Here is a 17,600-nt window from a genome sequence, read left to right as displayed (position 1 = left end):
ACATCAAACCTAGGCTAGTTCTCATTTCTGATCAGATAGACAGCCCATCCATCCATCCATCCATCCATCCATCCATCCATCCATCGTCTACCACTTAATCCTGTATTCAGGGTCGCAGGGGGCTGGAGCCGATCCCAGCTGTCATTGGGTGAAGGCGGGGCACACCCTGGAAACTCCACACAGAAGGAACCCAAAACCCAACCCAGGAATGGAACCCGGGCCCCTCAAGGTGTGAGACAACAGTGCTATCTAATTGATTCCATAAATGTGATGCAGTGAAAATCCAAGGGAAAAGCCCCCTTGGACAGTTTATTTTTGGTCAAATACGCACCTTGAACAAGGAAAGAGGGATGCCTGACAGTTTCCTTGTTCTCATGGAAAAATCGAGGAGCAGGTAAAACTCCTGGTCTCCACCCGAGGCACATTCCAACATTGCTTGGAGGGGGAGGAGATTTTCTGCAATTAGTATAAAACCTGTTTTATTAGTTGCAGAGTAAAGCATGTACTAATTCTGGTAGAGGTACACTTGCTCTTTTATGTTGTTGAAGGATCTCGACTAGAAGCTGACCGAAGCATTTATCCACACATGGATCTACTAAGCCCTTACCTGTTCAGATACAAAGGAAGGAACTTTGTTGTGCAGGAGGGGTTGAAACCCAAAGACCTTGATGCTCTCCAGCATGTTGATGTCCGGCCGAGTGATATCTATCTAATCACTTACCCAAAGTCAGGTCAGTCAATGACACATATCTGTTATTTCCTAATCATTTGCAATGCGTTTTCTGGAAATAACTAATCTTATTTGATATTAATTATAGAAAAAAAAATCTCTTTAAAAAAATGCCATATTCAAACAAGTTTAAAGAAATGTAATTTGATTATAATTCATTGAGAAGTCTTGTTGAATTGTGCACTTGCCTGTGGACTTTTTACTTTGTTACTTTCTAAGTTATAAGCTTGTAAGGGAATACCGAACACTATGATGCATTAAGTAGTTGTTTTGGAGCTGTCTTGTATGACACTGGAAGTTGTTAAAGTGCCCAAAAAACATCTACATCTATGAACACCACCTGGTTAGGTGCTCTGCATTTACATGACAGGCTATTCTAGTTCCTTTTAGGGAGCCTTTGGGGAATTAGTGGGACGTTACAGACTTGGAAAATAAAGCATGATGTATTTTATGTCCTTGGCAGAACTGTATAATTTGGTGATACATATAGGAATAGATAAAGTGTTCAAATAGTACTTCCAGTTAATTACTTCTAATAAATGACTTTCCCCTAGAGGCTTGTCGTTAATGCACAGCAGGTCAGCTTTACAGGCAAGCATGCAATTCAACATAAGCATTAACTATCTATTCTGTGTGAAGGCACAATATGGATGCAGCAGATTCTTGTCAAGATTATGGATGCTGGACACCCCGACCAGGTGGAAGACGCCACCAACAGGTTGCGTGTTCCTTGGCTGGAGGGCAATTCTGTGGACAGCTTTCTTCGTGAAAGACCAGATCCTCGGCTTCACCGCACACACCTCCCCCCTGACATGTTGCCCCACGGAGTGAAAACCAAGAGAGTCAAGGTAACATGAACTTACAGTATTGTCTCTGCTGCTGTCATTCCAGACTTCCAGAAAAAAAATATATACATACATACATTATATATATATATATATATATATATATATATATATATATATATATATATATATATATATATATATACATATATAAAATACACGTAATACACTTATAGTTTGCTAATGTACACAGGTAATATGTTGTATTTCTGGTTGCAAGATACACAGTTTCTCTCCGGCTTCCTCCCACAGTTCAAAGACATGCAGGATGCCAGATTGCCAGTAGGTGTGAACGTGAGCGTGAATGGTTGTCTGTCTCTACATGTCGGCCCTGTGATAGACGGCAGAAATCCAAGGCTTGACTGGCCAGTTGTGCTCATTTACAGATACTAAGCTATGAACAAGAGTGGTAACCCCTTTTATGGAATGCTGTTCAGGTTGTGTACATGATGAGAAACCCGAAGGATGTCCTGGTGTCCCTCTATCACTTTGCTCATAGTTGGGTCATGTTGGAAACACCAAAGAGCTTTGAAGATTTCTTTCAGGACTTCCTGGATGGCAATGGTAGGTTCAAGTGTTATATTTATAGTACAGAGTTTATTGGCAATGATATGTGGTGGTTTCTTTCTTTCGACAAATGTACTTATTGTGAGTCGCTTTGGACAAAAGCGTCTGCTAAATGTAAATGTACTTCGATGGAGTACTTCTGAGAACTTTTCGCTTTTACTCCTTCCATTTTAAAACAAACGTGTACTTTATACTCCTTACATTTTGCCATCACATTTTCTGTACTTTTGACACCTCTATAGTATAAATAATACTGTTGTAATGTAGGAATGTTTGAGAAGAGCAAAAATAGTGCATTTGTGTGTCTGCATTTCTTGTTTTTATTCTCTATAACAGGTTTTATGGGATCCTGGTTCGATCATGTGAGAGAATATTACAATGCCAAAGACCAGATGGACATACGTTTCGTCAAGTTTGAAGATCTGTTGAAGGTTGGTAATCCACTCATCCATCTATGTATCTATGATATCAACAGAGTTATACACTATAAAGTATAGTTGGAACACATGTAAGGTTTTTCCTCAACATTTGTAATTAACAGGACCTCAGAAAAGAAGTTGTGGGTCTGTGTGCTTTTCTGGGAAAAGATCTGACAGACGAAGCGATCGATCATGTTGTGGAGGCGTCCACCTTCAAGAGCATGAAGACAGACCCCAAGGCAAACTACAAGGACTTATTGGAAAAGAAACGCTACATGACCGCAACCATGCGCAAAGGTTTGTTTTTCTACATGCAGGTTTTAATAGTAGATTATGTGTTCTCTTTATGTTTTTAAGAGGTGAGTTTGCATTAGATCACGTTCTAATGAAGTCTATTTGTGCGTGTATCGTCGACAGGTGTGGCTGGTGACTGGAAAAATTTCTTCACAGTGGCCCAGAATGAGCATTTTGACAAAGTGTTGAAAGAGAATCTGGATGGCCTGCCTCCGTGCTTTACCTCGGAGCAGGAACCGTAGCACGATTGTCATTCGGTCAATCAGTGTTGAAGGAAATGCAGTAGAGATTATATAAACATCTTTTTGTCTGGCCCTCAATACTTTCCACAAAAAAAAATCTATTTTAAAAACTGCCATATGCAAACAATTTTACTATTTCTTTTTTCCATTTGATTATTATTCATTGAGAATTATATTTTTCGTATATGTTGAATTGTGCACTCGTCTGTGGACTTTTTACTTTGTTATCAAAAAACATCTACAACATCTATGAACACCACCTGATAAGGTGCTCTGCATTTCCTTATGGGGAGCAATAAACATTGTTACTTCCTTCCTTACCTGGACTTGTGTCAGTCTCTGCTCTGGGGTCCGAAGTCCCATCGAATCTTAACAGTAAATCCAACAAACATCAAATTCCTAGAGCCACCAAGCTAGTATGGCTAAAAAATATCACCTGGATAATGTAGAATTCATTTAGTGATTAACAAGGCAGCCATGTTTCCAATATTGTGGTAATTTTATTCTATCAATAAATACAAATGAGAAGAGAAATGTACAAAACTTCTGGATTCAACGATGTCAGCCAATTACATATGGGATATTTCACAATTTCTGTGTAGTACAAACATTTAAAAAAAATGACATATTTGCAGTGAGGGCCAATGTAACATTCTGATGCTAACGTTATAATTGTTAGCATCAAACATTATAACGTTATAACGTTAAAATCACATTAGTCTCTATAACATGAACAGGCTTCTAGCCACTCCAACTGAAAATCTGCATCACGGTCTGCAGCTCCTCGTAGCTTTCTAGATAACTTTGTTGACGACCCTCAAACAAAGACTCTCTTCTACAACCTCAGGCAAGCCGAGTGTTCACAAATTCCAGCGGGTGAAACGGCAGAGAGCTAAATCAAACAAGCATCTGGTGAAGAAAGTCAACAACTAGAAATTGATGGATCAAACCAGGGCTACAGCGTCAACGAATATTCAACTTAAATTCAACAGATGGCAAAAAAAAGAGACAAAGCCAAGTTAAGTCGTCTACTCTCTGCCCTCTAGTAGTCAAAAATGCTTGCCGCAGCTTTAAGTCTTAAATATACTGTGTAGACAATAAATACGGCTTCATACCAAGAACTGCATCAAAAACCAGTTCCCTTCATTTCAACTGCATTCTCCACTTTATCTTTCCAACGCTGACCACTGCAGAGAATTAGCCAGGCAATGAGAACGCCAGCCAGTAAACTGACAAGTCCTACAATCACTGGCACCCACACAGGCATAGATGAGGGACACTTAACCATAGAGACCGTGGTAGCCATGGTGACTGTAGAAGCAGTTGTGGTAGTCGTGGTTACAGGTGGACTTGGTAGGCTGTTGATCTTGGTGAAGATGAAAGGATTGGCCTGAAGGAAACATAACACAGCTCAGCACAGGACTTAAAAATAAACGTGTGATAGAATCTTCAATCTATATTGAAAAGTCAACCGCAAAGAGCCACACTTTAGTTAAAGGATTATGGGTCGATGAGTCAGGTAGTATCGAGATCCGATGTGTTCGAGACATTAGGAAATAAATTATCTCATTAAATATATGATAAAAACCGACAAAATGTAAAATCATGAAATTGTGGGATTGTAAAATACATTTTAAGGTCATAAGCTTTTATGTCACTTCAGGAGTTTTTATATCAAAAGGCCGTTTTTGGCCTTATCTGTTTCATTTCAAGGCATTATCCACATCAAATATTTGATTTCCTAATTCCATGTTTCTTTCTCAAGACTTTACGAACTGTTGAAATTAAATTTTAAAATGACTATAACTATATAAACTACACATAACACCCTTTACCACCATGAACTGTATCACCAAAAAAAAACAACGGCTAACAAAAAAAAGCATATAGATTCAATCAAACATGAACACGCAGAAACACAAAACAAACTAAATCCAACAAATTATAAACAGCAGCATATCAAATAAAGTAATCCATCTATAAAACTGAGGCATGGCACAGGATAAACAAAGCCAAAGTGACTTATTTCCCTGGTTCCCTAATATTCAAGCTATATTTTAAAAATATATTGGATTATTTTACACTGTTGGTTGCCATGAAACTTAGACACTTAAAACTCTATTCCTTATTAATTAGTCGATATATCTAGTTTGGTGATGTACCACTAAGTTGAGTTGTGAACATGGGGATTTCTCACCACACATACCTCAGAAGGACAGTGAATCTTAGATCGGTCATATGTGAAGTTGTTGTAGTTCTGCTTTCTGCCTATGGGCTCCAACTGAAGACAGAGGGGAGAAATGCTGTAAAACCAAACAAAACAGCAACAAAAACACTTGGAAGAACTGCTTTTGGTGCTGCGTTTTGGCCCGGCTCCGTGCTCACCATGTTATTCCACAAGGCGATAGCCATCTCGGCATGAGCTCGCTCACTGATGTGGAAACAGTCCACAGAGAAGAAACTTGGGTCAACCTCACCCTCCTGGTGAAAAGAGTAGCTTTTTAACATGGGTACACTTCATTATTTCTGTCTTGATGCTTTTTTTTTTATTGTTGGGACACGTTTGTATGTCTCTGTTACTCACTCCAATATGAGGGATGAAGGAATTGAGTAAAAAGGGTTGAAGTACAACAGCAAAGTCTTCTTTTCCCTCATAGCGATTCCCAGAAATAAGATACTGCATCTCAGCCTGAGGGGGGAAATGACAACAGGAGGAATGACGGAAGGATCCCCATTTAAAACATATATATTTAAATGATTGAAAGACCTCTTTGCTTTTACCTGATACTCACGATTGATTCGTTTTATCTCTTCAAACTCTGGGGACTTTTCGGCTGGGTTGACAACACAGGGACAGCTTGTCCTGTGAACAAACAGTTTCCCGTTTATTCTCCTTTTGTCAAAATGAAAAAGGAGCTGATCCCAAATGAAAGAATCAGAAAACTTCGAACTGGCAAAGAATTTTATTACTACTTTTGTGTTGATTACAAAATCACAATACAAACATATCAGAAGATCAACACAAATATAGCTGTAGAATCTCATCCACTTTGGTAACTTCTGTTTTTCTATTTTGAAAAGTGTCTTTAATTCTCACTGCTTGAGAAAATCGTGATATTTATAAGATGATTTAATGATATAAGATTTAGGAGAAACTACACCATTTTTTGACCACTTTGGTCTTGGTTTCCACCAGCTCCTGATAATATAAAAACCTTGTTCTTTAGCTGCTAAATGCTGTGATCCCTGTGTTCTTCAGCTAGTTGCTGATTGTTTCGGTCTGTGGTTTGATGATGAAACGGAGAGAAAAACAGAAAAAAAAAAACCTCTGCAAGAGGGAACAGCCAAGCGTGTCCCTCTTAACTGATTTTAATGGATCTATCTGCAGGACGTCCACAAGGTTAACCAACAGCCTTGGTACCTAGAGAGAGAGAGAGAGAGAGAGAGAGAGAGAACATGACACACCTTTCAATGACAGATGACATAATTACTGGTAATAAATATCTCACCTCCTTGTAAAGCAGGTCCAAACTGAGCATCATATTGTGGCTGTAGTTCTTGGGTGACAGATTGTTCTGCATAGAAAGTATGTTGTTGTTTAAACTGCAGTTCTTTGACACTAGTGGTTAATCAAGTAAACTACATACAAAGAACACCTACTTGGTCTAAGCAGTAATTGCAAATATCATTTCCTCCAGAAAATATTGTCACAAGTTTCCAGTCCTTTTCGAAGTCCACCTCCTGTGTAACATGTAGAACATATGAGCACGAAGGAGGCAGACACGAATAAAGTCACTTGTTGACTTCTTTTGGGAGTCTGACCTTATTTTCTCTCATAGCCTTGATGAGAGCTTGGACTTGCTCTGGGACCTCTCTGTAACCGAACAATGAGAGTAAACAGGCGTTAGAGAGGTGACAATGGCTTGTTCAATGATGTTTAGCCAGGTGGAGGACATAAAAGAGCACGCCACATACGAGGTCTTAGCTCCAGGAACAGCCATGTTGAAGGCTTTCTGTCTGGAGCCCTGGCCTTTTGAGAAGCCCTTTAAGGCGGGGTTGAACTTCTTCAAGATGTCTGGTTGAGATTAAAAAAAAAAAAGGAAATGGATTGAGAACCAGTTTTTCGTCAGTCTAGCAGCTGGGTAAAAAAATGATGTAGCAAATGGGACTACAAACAAAATATCATGAGGAATCAATTAAATTGAAGTGGAAACTAAAGTGAAGACTGCGGCTATAGTAGCTCCCATTTAGAAAGAGCAGACATTGGGCCTCATGTCGGAACATATTTTGTATTTTCATCATATACTTCCTCATTGTTTAGAAATTGCCCCACAGTAAGGTTAAAAATAAAATGCTCCTCTACAGCATTCTGTCACTCACAGAAACAGCATTGCTTCCCCAAACAAGTGGCATTAACTCACTTGGTAGTGTTGTGACCGTCTCCAGAGACATATCCCCTCCAACATGCCATCAAACATCAGCATGGTTTGTGAAACATGATGGTTATTGTAAACCTTGTCAACACTACATGCCTGTCGTACCTCCACGATACTCCTTTATACTCTTTATTGAGCCCAAACAGGTTCTTTGCCTTCGCACCAGTGCCTGCCTGCAGACAAAAAAAAAGCCAAATTATGTAAAAAAGAAAAGAAAAGTAATAAATATTGTATGCCACAGATAACAGTGAGAGCAGTGAAAGCCTAAACACTAGAACATAAAAGGGATGATCATTACCGGTAACACATCACAAACTGGTTAGAGAGTTCATAGTTCAATGACACTAAATAGCTGATAACAACAGGTTACTGGTTGATGTTAAACGTTTCCCATCAACACATGCAAAAAAAGATAATCACTACCAGTGAAGTACTCATTAATTTTAATTGTTATATATGTGATTTACATTGTGCCTCCTGTACTTATAACCTGGATAAGATGGATATTATTGTGTTAGGTTATGACACCAACCGTTAAAGAGCCTCCCAGTGCCGCCACCACCTTGATGTCTGCTGGTCTTAGCTTGTGAACTACAAATAACATAAACAAGAGTTTCAACCTCATTCTTATACAATGTCATATTTAGCACTTCACCATCTCCTATTTTCTGCAGCCATTCCCCCTCAGATTTAAAGTCACTGTGTGTAAAATGTGTAAGTGATTAGAGCATTGATGGTGCGCATAGCTGTCCTCGTTTCAGCTATCAGCTAAAAGATCTCATATTGACTGTCTACTGATAATGAAGAAATACCTATCTGCCTCACCTGAAGATGGCACCGTGCCAGATGGAGCAACGTCCACACAGGAGAAATCGCTTCCCCAGTTCTGGGTGGGATAAAGAAAAAGATTGATATTGAGAAACTAGATGGATGAACATAAAGAGTAACATTTTGTATTATTATTTTGTTTCCCTCTGGCTGTTGTGGTGCTTTTGCAGAAGATAACTGATAACTGGGGCCAGTGTGAGGTTCAAATGTAGTTTGTTGCCTGAGGGCAACACCATGCGGTAGAGGGTTAAGAAGTCCACAGAGCCTGATGTCATGTTTGTATACTGCTCATTTTATCAAAAAATCCAAATATGTTCAATTTATATTCATACAAAACAGAAAGAAATCAAGAAGACATTTAAGAAGCTGAATATTTGGCATTTTTCCTTGATAAATGACTTTCAATTATTAAATTAGGTTTAGGTTTTACAAGGAGACACTTCTTAGTGTTTCAGATGGAGATTGAATGCTTACTTTGATAGGTCCTGGTGTTGGAGAGGGACCAGCATACGTGTAATTGCTGTTGTTATAGGTCCGGATGTACGGAGACGTCTGAGACAAGTGAGAGAACCTACATTACATGATGTCCTCAAAAGTTACAAAACCGACGTATACATTCAAAAACATTACATGGTTTTCATAACAGACGCTTTGGGGATTCATTTATAGAATTGTTCTCACTGTGTGAGCCATCGCAGGATTTACAAAAGCACCGTCATTTAAGAGCACTCACTCGACTTAAACACAAATTCCCACCTCAGTTGGACATTTCAGGTCAGTGTCTGCAGCAAAATCCTGTAAGGTAGTCTTATTTCCCAGAGGTTCCAGCTGGGAAAACAAGAGTCAGAGTGACAGCTGAGTATCATCCAACATTTCTAATTTAAAATACACTGTCACATTAAACCTGAAGACATGGTGGGGAATAGGGGAGAGATGGGGATTATCCTCAAATTATTTCATATATTGAGATTGTGATTTATGATCTGTACATGTATATATATTATATTTTCTGATTTATAATCACTAATACTTACCATGTTGTTCCAAAGGGAGCGAGCCATCAGTGTCTGGGCCTTCTGTCCGAGATGGAAGCAGTCAGCGCTGAAGAAGGAGCGATCCATACGGCCATCCTGTGGAAAACGTAAAGCAAATGAATGAACCTTAAGGATTTTTACAGAGTCAGAACATGTATGAATATACTAAGTAGGAGTAAGGCCAATGTAATCTGATGTAGGCTCTAGAAAAAGTTGTACTACAGTACTAGAACAAAAAAATTACAAAGTGGGAAAAGAAAAAAAACATTTGATCTAAGTCTGTATGACTTGGAAGCTTTGGAGCTTTGTCACTGACCGGCAGTCTGGGGACGAGGACATTCCTGAAGAACGGCTGGACGACCACAGTGAAGTCTGAGCGAGTGTCGTACCAGCTGGACTCCACAAGCTCACCCAGCACTGCCTGATAGCCTCGATTGAAGTCCTCCACCATTTGCAGAGCTTTAGACTCCGGTTTTGGCAAGATAACACAAGGGCACAGAATACTGGCAAAGGAAGGACAATCAGGTGTTTTACCACGCTTTATTTATAAGAGCTTCGATATCAGTGAGAATATGAGGAGGAGGTAGAAAAGACAGACTCACTTTACCAACCAAGTTGGGCATTTCAGTGACTTGTCCAGGTGCATTTCTCTCAGAGGGGTGATATGAAGAGGCTCTATTAAGTTGACCAGAGCCCGAGGTACCTGACAGAGACAAGCTCAATCAAAGCTCACAAACAATCAAAATATACAAAAGTGTAGCTGCATGTCTGCTCATTTCTTTACCTCTTTGTGTAAATAATCCAGGCTGTCGCGAATATTATGAATATAATTCTCGACAGAGTGAAGTAGCTGAAAATAGATGAAAAACATTTTCAGGTTGTGACTTTTGGCGCCTCTCAGAAATGACTTGTGGATTATTACTCCACATTAGCACTTACAGAGTTGAAGCAGTGGTCGCAGACGTCATTTCCACCAATGAAAAGGGTGATCACCTTCCAATCGGATTCAAAATGTATCCTCTGTGAAGGAAAGAAGAATTTCAGGAACGCAAAACGTATGTAGTGATGTTAAAAATGTAAAAATAGGTAAAGAATAAATATGAATTTATAAACTTACAGGGTCGTCTTTCATCCTTGCCACCAGGGCTTGCACCTGTTTTGGTATGTTCCTTAAAACACAAACAAAATATCATAATGAGACGGTAAAGATAATTCTACTTTCCCCAGCTTTTTTATATCGCTAAAATAATTCAGATTCAAAGTCCAGAGAAAGCTAGTGAGAATACCCAAAGCAAGATTTTTTTTTTGTTTCAAGATTATTTTTGTTTATATGGTAAACCATACAGATATTGTAAAATTGCAGACAAGTGCAATTTAAACAATTGTGGTCCCATTAGATCGCAGCATTTCCGATATTTAGTCCATTTTGCTGTATTTGCTTAATTTTGCGAAGAAGAAAGAAAATTTGAAAAATGAACTCCTCAATTGACAAATTACATTTATGTCAAATGGATTTGGAGCTTAATTCCCCTAACATAAACAGTTTTCTGTAGTAAAATAAAAATTATACATATTAAAAACATTTAAAGTGATGGTTCGGAGTGAAATGTACCCTAGGTCATTTTCACCATGACATCCAGCCAAACACCCCCTCGGAAGCATTTTTAGTAATGGTCAGCATTGGTCAAGATAGGGCGATCAGCCGAATGGCTTAGTACTGGCGCTAATGGTACATCTTGTATATCTCTTAAATTACCCCACTAATAATGCATGGAATGCTACCAAACTTCTGCAGTAGTACACATAGGGTCTGTACTCACTAAACGAGGCGTTTGAAAGTTTGTAAGTACACCAGGAGTTTATTTAAAAGAACATTTGCCTGATAGCTTTTATCCTCTGCTGCTAATGCTAACGCTGCACCGACGCCACTTCCCTGTTTACCCAGCCGATGCCGTCACGCGAGTTTCACGCGAGAGTATGAAAAAGTTTCGCTGAGTTTTTATAAATGCTTGTATTATCAGGTCAACACTTGTCAACACTTGTCAACACTCTGAACCATCACTTTAAGTGGCTGCTGAAGATGTTTCTAACTCACCTGCTCTTGGCTCCTGCTACAGCCTGGTTGAGGAACGCCTGAGGAGTATGCTGCTTGCCCATGCCAACAGAATAGCCCGTCAGGTTGTGGTTAAAATGTTTTAAGATGTCTGTTTAGAACAAAGGAAATAACAATACGAATCTCATAGCAACAAAGACTGACTTTGACATGTTCTTTGAACCAGTCACTAAGAAGACTCACTAGGCAGTGTGGTGATGGTCGTGAGGTTTTCATCTCCACCAATACTGCAAAAAATACACAATGTTATGTTGAAATTCTGAATTAAAATGACTTTCCAACTAAATATATGGGTGGTTGTAGAACCACATTTATGTCAACACGTCACAACAAGTAGTGTTGCAATGTTAGTTCTGTTGGAAAGTCTTACATTACCTCCAGGATAGACCTCTGTACTGGCTGAGGACGTCCAGGATGTTGGTGGGGCTGGAAGCGATGCCGTTCCCTGCCTAACAGATAGAACAGTATAACGTTTCTGTAACATCAGATTCTTTGATAACCTTAGATATAAAAGATGTTTATTTGTTTCCCCATTCCTCTAACATAATTATCTAAGTCTCCCTCAAGTCTGACTACAATATTCATATAATTAAATACGCTATCCATCCATCCATCCATCGTCTACAACTTATCCTGTATTCAGGGTTGCAGGGGGCTGGAGCCAATCCCAGCTGTCGTTGGGTGAAGGCAGGGTTCACCCTGGACAGGATGCCAGTCTATCACAGGGCCAATATGTAGAGACAGACAACCATTCAAACTCACATTCACACCTACGGGACATTTAGAGTTATCAATGAACCTATCCCCATCCTGCATGTCTTTGGACTGTGGGAGGAAGCTGGAGAACCCGGTGAGAACCCACGCTTACACGGGAGAACATGCAAACTCCACACAGAAGGAACCCAAAACCCAACCCAGGAATGGAACCCGGGACCCTCGAGCTGTGAGGCAACAGTGCTACCCACTACACCACCGTGCAGCCAGATAGATAGCCCAAAACAGAAAATATCAAACCTGTGGTGGAAGTACAATTTTTTTTAAATATATAGGCGATTGCACATAATTCATACTAAAGTGTGCTTTGCAGCTTTTTAACATCACATGTTCAATATCTGTGATATGCCCCTACAATTTAAATATTACATTATTCATTATATAATGCAATGCATCAATATAATGCCATAACCATCGAGCCATCTTTCTTTCAGTTCCACAGTAATAAATTGTGAATACCCAGTCTCTGTGGCGTGGCCCTCAAGGAGCCTTCGGTTTCCGGTATTGTTTCCGAAGCATAGTAAATCTATCATTGCATTGGACTCTTCCGAAACCAGTGTGTCTCAATGAAATTGAAAAGAGTGCCTAGATGATAAAGAAATGTTGATGTGTTGGAGGACTTGAAGACGTCCTTGCCAAGTTAACATTTTCTTATGCCTGCCAGTTTCCTTGTTCTCATGAAAAAGTCGAGGAGCGGGTAAACTTAATAACTCCTGGTCTCCACCTGAGGCACATTCCAACAATGCCTGGAGGGGGAGGAGATTTTCTACAATAAGTATAAAACCTGTTTTATTATTTGCAGAGTATAGCATGTACTAATTCTGGTAGAGGTACACTTGCTCTTTTATGTTGTTGAAGGATCTCGACTAGAAGCTGACCGAAGCGTTTATCCACACATGGATCTACTAAGTCCTTACCTGTTCAGATACAAAGGAAGGAACTTTGTTGTGCAGGAGGGGTTGAATCCCAAAGACCTTGATGCTCTCCAGCATGTTGATGTCCGGCCAAGTGACATCTATCTAATCACTTACCCAAAGTCAGGTCAGTCAATGACACATATCTGTTATTTCCTAATCATTTGCAATGCGTTTTCTGGAAATAACTAATGTTATTTGATATTAATTATAGAAAAAAAAATCTCTTTAAAAAATTGCCATATTCAAACAAGTTTAAAGAAATGTAATTTGATTATAATTCATTGAGAAGTATTCGTATATGTTGAATTGTGCACTTGCCTGTGGACTTTTTACTTTGTTACTTTCTAAGTTATAAGCCTGTAAGGGAATACCGAACACTATGATGCATTAAGTAGTTGTTTTGGAGCTGTCTTGTATGACACTGGAAGTTGTTAAAGTGCCCAAAAAACATCTACATCTATGAACACCACCTGGTTAGGTGCTCTGCATTTACATCACGGGCTATTCTAGTTCCTTTTAGGGAGCCTTTGGGGAATTAGTGGGACGTTACAGACTTGAAAAATAAAGCATGATGTATTTTATGTCCTTGGCAGAACTGTATAACTTGGTTATACGTATAGGAATAGATAAAGTGTTCAAATAGTACTTCCAGTTAATTACCTCTAATAAATGACTTTCCCCTAGAGGCTTGCCGTTAATGCACAGCAGTTCAGCTATACAGGCAAGCATGCAATTCAACATAAGCATTAACTATCTATTCTGTGTGAAGGCACAATATGGATGCAGCAGATTCTTGTCAAGATTATGGATGCTGCACACCCCGACCAGGTGGAAGACGCCACCAACAGGTTGCGTGTTCCTTGGCTGGAGGGCAATTCTGTGGACAGCTTTCTTCGTGAAAGGCCAGATCCTCGGCTTCACCGCACACACCTCCCCCCTGACATGTTGCCCCACGGAGTGAAAACCAAGAGAGTCAAGGTAACATAAACTTACAGTATTGTCTCTGCTGCTGTCATTCCAGACTTCTAGAAAAAAAATATATACATACATACATTATATATATATATATATATATATATATATACACTCAACAAAAATATAAACGCAACACTTTTGTTTTTGCTCCCATTTTTCATGAGATGGACTTAAAGATCTAAAATTCATTCCAGATACACAATATTACCATTTCTCTCAAAGATTGTTTACAAATCAGTCTAAATGTGTGATAGTGAGCACTTCTGCTTTGCTGAGATAATCCATCCCACCTCACAGGTGTGCCACATCAAGATGCTGATCTGACATCATGATTAGTGCACAGGTGTGCCTTAGACTGTCCACAATAAAAGGCCACCCTGAAATGTGAATTTTTTTGCTTTATTGGGGGTCTGGGGACTCAGAACCAGTCAGTATCTGGTGTGACCACCATTTGCCTCATGCAGTGCAACACATCTTCTTCGCATAGAGTTTATCAGATTGTCAATTGTGGCCTGTGGAATGTTGGTCCACTCCTCTTCAATGGCTGTGGGAAGTTGCTGGATATTAGTGGGAACTGGTACACGCTGTCGTATACGCCGGTCAAGCACATCCCAAACATGCTCAATGGGTGACATGTCGGGTGAGTATGCTGGCCATGCAAGAACTGGGACATTTTCAGCTTCCAAGAATTGTGTACAGATCCTTGCAACATGGGGCCGTGCATTATCTTGCTGAAACATGAGGTGATGTTCATGGATGTATGGCACAACAATGGGCCTCAGGATCTCATCACGGTATCTCTGTGCATTCAAAATGCCATCAATAAAATGCACCTGTGTTCTTCGTCCATAACAGATGCCTGCCCATACCATAACCCCACCACCACCATGGGCCACTCGATCCACAACATTGACATCAGCAAAGCGCTCACCCACACGACGCCACACACGCTGTCTGCCATCTGCCCTGAACAATGTAAACCGAGATTCATCCGTGAAGAGAACACCTCTCCAACGTGCCAGACGCCATCGAATGTGAGCATTTGCCCACTCAAGTCTGTTACGGCGACGAGCTGGAGTCAGGTCAAGACCCCGATGAGGACGACGAGCATGCAGTTGAGCTTCCCTGAGACGGTTTCTGACAGTTTGTGCAGAAATTGTTTGGTTATGCAAACCAATTGTTTCAGCAGCTGTCTGAGTGGCTGGTCTCAGACGATCTTGGAGGTGAACCTGCTGGATGTGGAGGTCCTGGGCTGGTGTGGTTACACGTGGTCTGCGGCTGTGAGGCCGGTTGGATGTACTGCCATATTCTCTGAAACGCCTTTGGAGACGGCTTATGGTGGAGAAATGAACATTCAATGCACGAGCAACAGATCTGGTTGACATTCCTGCTGTCAGCATGTCAATTGCACGCTCCCTCAATGCTTGTGGCATCTGTGGCATTTTGCTGTGAGACAAAACTGCACATTTCAGAGTGGCCTTTTATTGTGGGCAGTATAAGGTACACCTGTGCACTAATCATGATGTCAGATCAGCATCTTGATGTGGCACACCTGTGAGGTGGGATGGATTATCTCAGCAAAGCAGAAGTGCTCACTATCACACATTTAGACAGATTTGTGAACAATGTTTGAGAGAAATGGTAATATTGTGTATCTGGAATTAATTTTAGATCTTTAAGTCCATCTCATGAAAAATGGGAGCAAAAACAAAAGTGTTGCGTTTATATTTTTGTTGAGTGTATATATATACATATATAAAATACACGTAATACACTTATAGTTTGCTAATGTACACAGGTAATATGTTGTATTTCTGGTTGCAAGATGCACAGTTTCTCTCCGGCTTCCTCCCACAGTTCAAAGACATGCAGGATGCCAGATTGCCAGTAGGTGTGAACGTGAGCGTGAATGGTTGTCTGTCTCTACATGTCGGCCCTGTGATAGACGGCAGAAATCCAAGGCTTGACAGGCCAGTTGTGCTCATTTACAGATACTAAGCTATGAACAAGAGTGGTAACCCCTTTTATGGAATGCTGTTCAGGTTGTGTACATGATGAGAAACCCGAAGGATGTCCTGGTGTCCCTCTATAACTTTGCTCATAGTTGGGTCATGTTGGAAACACCAAAGAGCTTTGAAGATTTCTTTCAGGACTTCCTGGATGGCAATGGTAGGTTCAAGTGTTATATTTATAGTACAGAGTTGGGGAGTAACAAAGTAAAACTACTTAATTGGCAATGATATGTGGCGGTTACTTTCTTTCGACAAATGTACTTATTGTGAGTCGCTTTGGACAAAAGGGTCTGCTAAATGCCCTAAATGTAAATGTACTTCGATGGAGTACTTCTGAGAACTTTTCGCTTTTACTCCTTCCATTTTAATACAAACGTGTACTTTATACTCCTTACATTTTGCCATCACATTTTCTGTACTTTTGACACCTCTATAGTATAAATAATACTGTTGTAATGTAGACATGTTTGAGAAGAGCAAAAATAGTGCATTTGTTTGTCTGCATTTCTTGTTTTTATTCTCTATAACAGGTTTTATGGGATCCTGGTTCGATCATGTGAGAGAATATTACAATGCCAAAGACCAGATGGACATACGTTTCGTCAAGTTTGAAGATCTGTTGAAGGTTGGTAATCCACTCATCCATCTATGTATCTATGTATGATATCAACAGAGTTATACACTATAAAGTATAGTTGGAACACATGTAAGGTTTTTCCTCAACATTTGTAATTAACAGGACCTCAGAAAAGAAGTTGTGGGTCTGTGTGCTTTTCTGGGAAAAGATCTGACGGACGAAGCGATCGATCATGTTGTGGAGGCATCCACCTTCAAGAGCATGAAGACAGACCCCAAGGCAAACTACAAGGACTTATTGGAAAAGAAACGCTACATGACCGCAACCATGCGCAAAGGTTTGTTTTCTACATGCATGTTTTAATAGTAGATTATGTGTTCTCTTTATGTTTTTAAGAGGTGAGTTTGCATTAGATCACGTTCTAATGAAGTCTATGTGTGCGTGTATCTTCGACAGGTGTGGCTGGTGACTGGAAAAATTTCTTCACAGTGGCCCAGAATGAGCATTTTGACAAAGTGTTGAAAGAGAATCTGGAAGGCCTGCCTCCGTGCTTTACCTCGGAGCTGGAACAGTAGCACCGTTATCATTCGGTCAATCAGTGTTGAAGGAAATGCAGTAGAGATTATATAAACATCTTTTTGTCTGACCCTCAATACTTTCCACAAAAAAAAATCAATTTTAAAAACTGCCATATGCAAACAATTTTCCTTTTTTTTTTTCATTTGATTATTATTCTTTGAGAAATATATTTTTTGTATATGTTGAATTGTGCACTCACCTGTGGACTTTTTACTTTGTTACTTTGTAAGTTATAAACCTGTAAGGGAAGACTTGTGT

General features: G+C 39.8%; 3 protein-coding genes across 3 annotated transcripts in view; 2 read left to right on the top strand and 1 right to left on the bottom strand.

Moving 5' to 3' along the window:
* Positions 1 to 586: 586 nt before the first annotated feature.
* LOC311026785 (amine sulfotransferase-like) lies at positions 587 to 3,097 on the top strand (the record flags this gene model as incomplete). Its single annotated transcript, XM_084030484.1, has 6 exons — positions 587 to 731; positions 1,370 to 1,578; positions 2,013 to 2,139; positions 2,479 to 2,573; positions 2,684 to 2,858; positions 2,979 to 3,097. The coding sequence occupies 6 exons, from the start codon at positions 587 to 589 to the stop codon at positions 3,095 to 3,097; spliced, it is 870 nt and encodes a 289-aa protein (XP_083886610.1).
* Positions 3,098 to 4,223: 1,126 nt separating this feature from the next.
* The window catches only part of LOC311026784 (phospholipase B1, membrane-associated-like), a gene marked incomplete at both ends in the record, with an annotated part of 41,826 nt that continues 28,449 nt past the window's right edge, over positions 4,224 to 17,600 (bottom strand). The window contains 25 exons of the mRNA XM_084030483.1: positions 4,224 to 4,487; positions 5,304 to 5,378; positions 5,483 to 5,578; positions 5,682 to 5,786; positions 5,879 to 5,960; positions 6,424 to 6,518; positions 6,607 to 6,672; positions 6,758 to 6,838; positions 6,920 to 6,971; positions 7,073 to 7,172; positions 7,519 to 7,562; positions 7,639 to 7,706; positions 8,066 to 8,124; positions 8,359 to 8,419; positions 8,836 to 8,913; positions 9,118 to 9,189; positions 9,396 to 9,491; positions 9,712 to 9,898; positions 9,998 to 10,098; positions 10,180 to 10,245; positions 10,335 to 10,415; positions 10,513 to 10,564; positions 11,491 to 11,599; positions 11,692 to 11,735; positions 11,884 to 11,957. Coding sequence (XP_083886609.1) covers positions 4,224 to 4,487; positions 5,304 to 5,378; positions 5,483 to 5,578; positions 5,682 to 5,786; positions 5,879 to 5,960; positions 6,424 to 6,518; positions 6,607 to 6,672; positions 6,758 to 6,838; positions 6,920 to 6,971; positions 7,073 to 7,172; positions 7,519 to 7,562; positions 7,639 to 7,706; positions 8,066 to 8,124; positions 8,359 to 8,419; positions 8,836 to 8,913; positions 9,118 to 9,189; positions 9,396 to 9,491; positions 9,712 to 9,898; positions 9,998 to 10,098; positions 10,180 to 10,245; positions 10,335 to 10,415; positions 10,513 to 10,564; positions 11,491 to 11,599; positions 11,692 to 11,735; positions 11,884 to 11,957 — 2,208 coding nt within the window. The remainder of the gene's footprint in view (positions 4,488 to 5,303; positions 5,379 to 5,482; positions 5,579 to 5,681; positions 5,787 to 5,878; positions 5,961 to 6,423; positions 6,519 to 6,606; positions 6,673 to 6,757; positions 6,839 to 6,919; positions 6,972 to 7,072; positions 7,173 to 7,518; positions 7,563 to 7,638; positions 7,707 to 8,065; positions 8,125 to 8,358; positions 8,420 to 8,835; positions 8,914 to 9,117; positions 9,190 to 9,395; positions 9,492 to 9,711; positions 9,899 to 9,997; positions 10,099 to 10,179; positions 10,246 to 10,334; positions 10,416 to 10,512; positions 10,565 to 11,490; positions 11,600 to 11,691; positions 11,736 to 11,883; positions 11,958 to 17,600) is intronic.
* On the top strand, positions 13,186 to 17,366 carry LOC311026950 (amine sulfotransferase-like). Its single transcript, XM_084030677.1, has 6 exons — positions 13,186 to 13,323; positions 13,969 to 14,177; positions 16,217 to 16,343; positions 16,717 to 16,811; positions 16,926 to 17,100; positions 17,220 to 17,366. The coding sequence occupies exons 2-6, from the start codon at positions 13,980 to 13,982 to the stop codon at positions 17,336 to 17,338; spliced, it is 714 nt and encodes a 237-aa protein (XP_083886803.1). The 5' UTR covers positions 13,186 to 13,323; positions 13,969 to 13,979; the 3' UTR covers positions 17,339 to 17,366.

Source organism: Eutrigla gurnardus, assembly GCF_963514095.1.
Source record: "Eutrigla gurnardus genome assembly, chromosome: 16".
Taxonomy (NCBI): domain Eukaryota; kingdom Metazoa; phylum Chordata; class Actinopteri; order Perciformes; family Triglidae; genus Eutrigla; species Eutrigla gurnardus.
Note: the sequence above shows the minus strand (reverse complement) of the source record. Positions and strands in the feature narration are given on the sequence as shown.

Excerpts from the sequence above, each read along its gene's own strand:
- LOC311026950 (XM_084030677.1), top strand. The coding sequence starts at position 13,980 with ATGCAGCAGATTCTTGTCAAGATTATGGATGCTGCACACCCCGACCAG. Across the intron at positions 16,812-16,925 it reads AGTTTGAAGATCTGTTGAAG|GACCTCAGAAAAGAAGTTGT; the intron begins GTTGGTAATCCA and ends TGTAATTAACAG. Across the intron at positions 17,101-17,219 it reads GACCGCAACCATGCGCAAAG|GTGTGGCTGGTGACTGGAAA; the intron begins GTTTGTTTTCTA and ends TATCTTCGACAG.